Source organism: Meleagris gallopavo, unplaced genomic scaffold (genome assembly GCF_000146605.3).
Source record: "Meleagris gallopavo isolate NT-WF06-2002-E0010 breed Aviagen turkey brand Nicholas breeding stock unplaced genomic scaffold, Turkey_5.1 ChrUn_random_7180001874468, whole genome shotgun sequence".
In the NCBI taxonomy this organism is placed as follows: domain Eukaryota; kingdom Metazoa; phylum Chordata; class Aves; order Galliformes; family Phasianidae; genus Meleagris; species Meleagris gallopavo.
In genome coordinates, this window is record NW_011139070.1 from 2,795 (window position 1) to 4,399 (window position 1,605).

The window sequence follows — 1,605 nt, forward strand, 5'->3', positions numbered from 1 at the left end:
GCGGCTCCCACCTTGGAGTAGTCCAACTTGGTGGCGCTGGGGACGGAGTCGATGTGCGCCCGCACCAGGGAGGTGATGAGGCTGACGGGCGACGCGTCCGGCGGCTGTTTGGGTTTGGAGGGCAGGCGGCCGCGGCGACCCTTCAGGCTGTCGGTCCAAACCACTGCAGGCGGGTGGGACGCGCCGTGAGCCCCACGTCCTCGGCCCCACGGCCCCACGCTGCGCCCTACAGCCCGGGCACCGTACCTTCTTTGACCATGCCCACGGCCAAGCACTTCTGGAAGCGGCAGAACTGGCAGCGGTTCCTCCGCCTCTTATCCACGGGGCAGTCCTTGTTGGCCAGGCAGATGTACTTGGCGTTCTTCTGCACCGTGCGCTGCGGGGGGACGGAGGAGAAGGACAAAAGGGTTTCTGTCTGCTGCCACCGCCTGCGCCGGGTGCTCATCCGGGGCTGATGGCACCGGGGGGACGCGGAGGGGACGACGAGTTGGGGACGGCAGGACTGAGAGTGCTGGGGTTGGGCGCACCGGAGATGGGGACGTCAGGAATGGGGATTCCGGAGCTGGGCGTGGGGGGGATGGGGACACTGGGGTGGGGGTCACCAGGGCTGGGGTCGCTTGAGCTGGGGACGTTGGTGCTCAGGGCACCGGAGTGGGATGACGGGAGCTGGGGTTGGATGTGAGAGTGGGGCTGCCAGGGCTGGGGATGGCGATGGGGCCACTGGAATTGAGGCCACCAGGACTGGGATCACTGGAGCTGGGAAACACCGAGGCTGGGTCCATCAGAGTAGGGAGAGAGATCAGATCTGGGGACGTTGGGAACGGGGCCCCTGGAACTGGGGACACCAGAATGGGACCATTAGGGCTGAGGACCCCGGGGATGGGGACACCAGAATTGAGCCACTGGGGCTGAGGACCGTCCCTGCAGGTGACCCCCGCCCGGTGCCCCCCTCCTCCCCCCCGCAGCCCACCCCTCACCTTGAAGAAGCCTTTGCAGCCCTCGCAGGTCCGCACTCCGTAGTGCTGACACGACGCGTTGTCCCCACAGACGGCGCAGCGTCCCTCAGCCGCTCCGGGGCCGCGGGTTTTAGGGGCGGGGGGCAGCGGGGGTCCCTCCAGCAACGGCGACGTCGGGGTGAGGGGTAACCCAGGGAAAGCCCCAGCGGGTCCGTGGGGCAGAACGAAGGGATCCGCGTCCATCAGGCGGGGGTCCTTCGGGGAACCGACGGGGTTGGGGGGCGCGAAGAAGAATTGGGGCTGCGCACCGCCGCCCTTCACCGCCTCGCCCCACTGCCGGCCCCCGTCGTAACTGGGAGAATAGGGCCCGAAGGAGCCGTCCCAGCCCGGAGCCTGGGGAGCGGGGAAGTTCGGTGATGGGATGGAGCAGGGGCTGCCGTAACAGTCCGACCCGCTGGAGGAGGAGGAGGAGGAGGAGGAGGAGAGGGTCTCCTCGTGCTGCCCGAAGGCCGCGGGGTAGCAGCCGTACACCTGCAGCTCCTCCAGCCTGAAGTGCTGCCCGCCGGCCGGCAGCTGGCAAAGGAAGGCGTCCAACTCCCCGGCGTAGCTCTCCATAAAGGTGCTGAAGCTGGGAAGAGCCGGAGCGGCG

The 1,605-nt window shown here is 68.4% G+C and overlaps 1 protein-coding gene across 1 annotated transcript in view; it reads right to left on the reverse strand.

Moving 5' to 3' along the window:
* The window catches only part of LOC104916194 (nuclear receptor subfamily 4 group A member 1), a gene marked incomplete at both ends in the record, with an annotated part of 4,392 nt that extends 2,791 nt beyond the window's left edge, over positions 1-1,601 (reverse strand). The window contains 3 exons of the mRNA XM_010727189.1: positions 12-163; positions 247-376; positions 978-1,601. Coding sequence (XP_010725491.1) covers positions 12-163; positions 247-376; positions 978-1,601 — 906 coding nt within the window. The remainder of the gene's footprint in view (positions 1-11; positions 164-246; positions 377-977) is intronic.
* Positions 1,602-1,605: the final 4 nt, after the last annotated feature.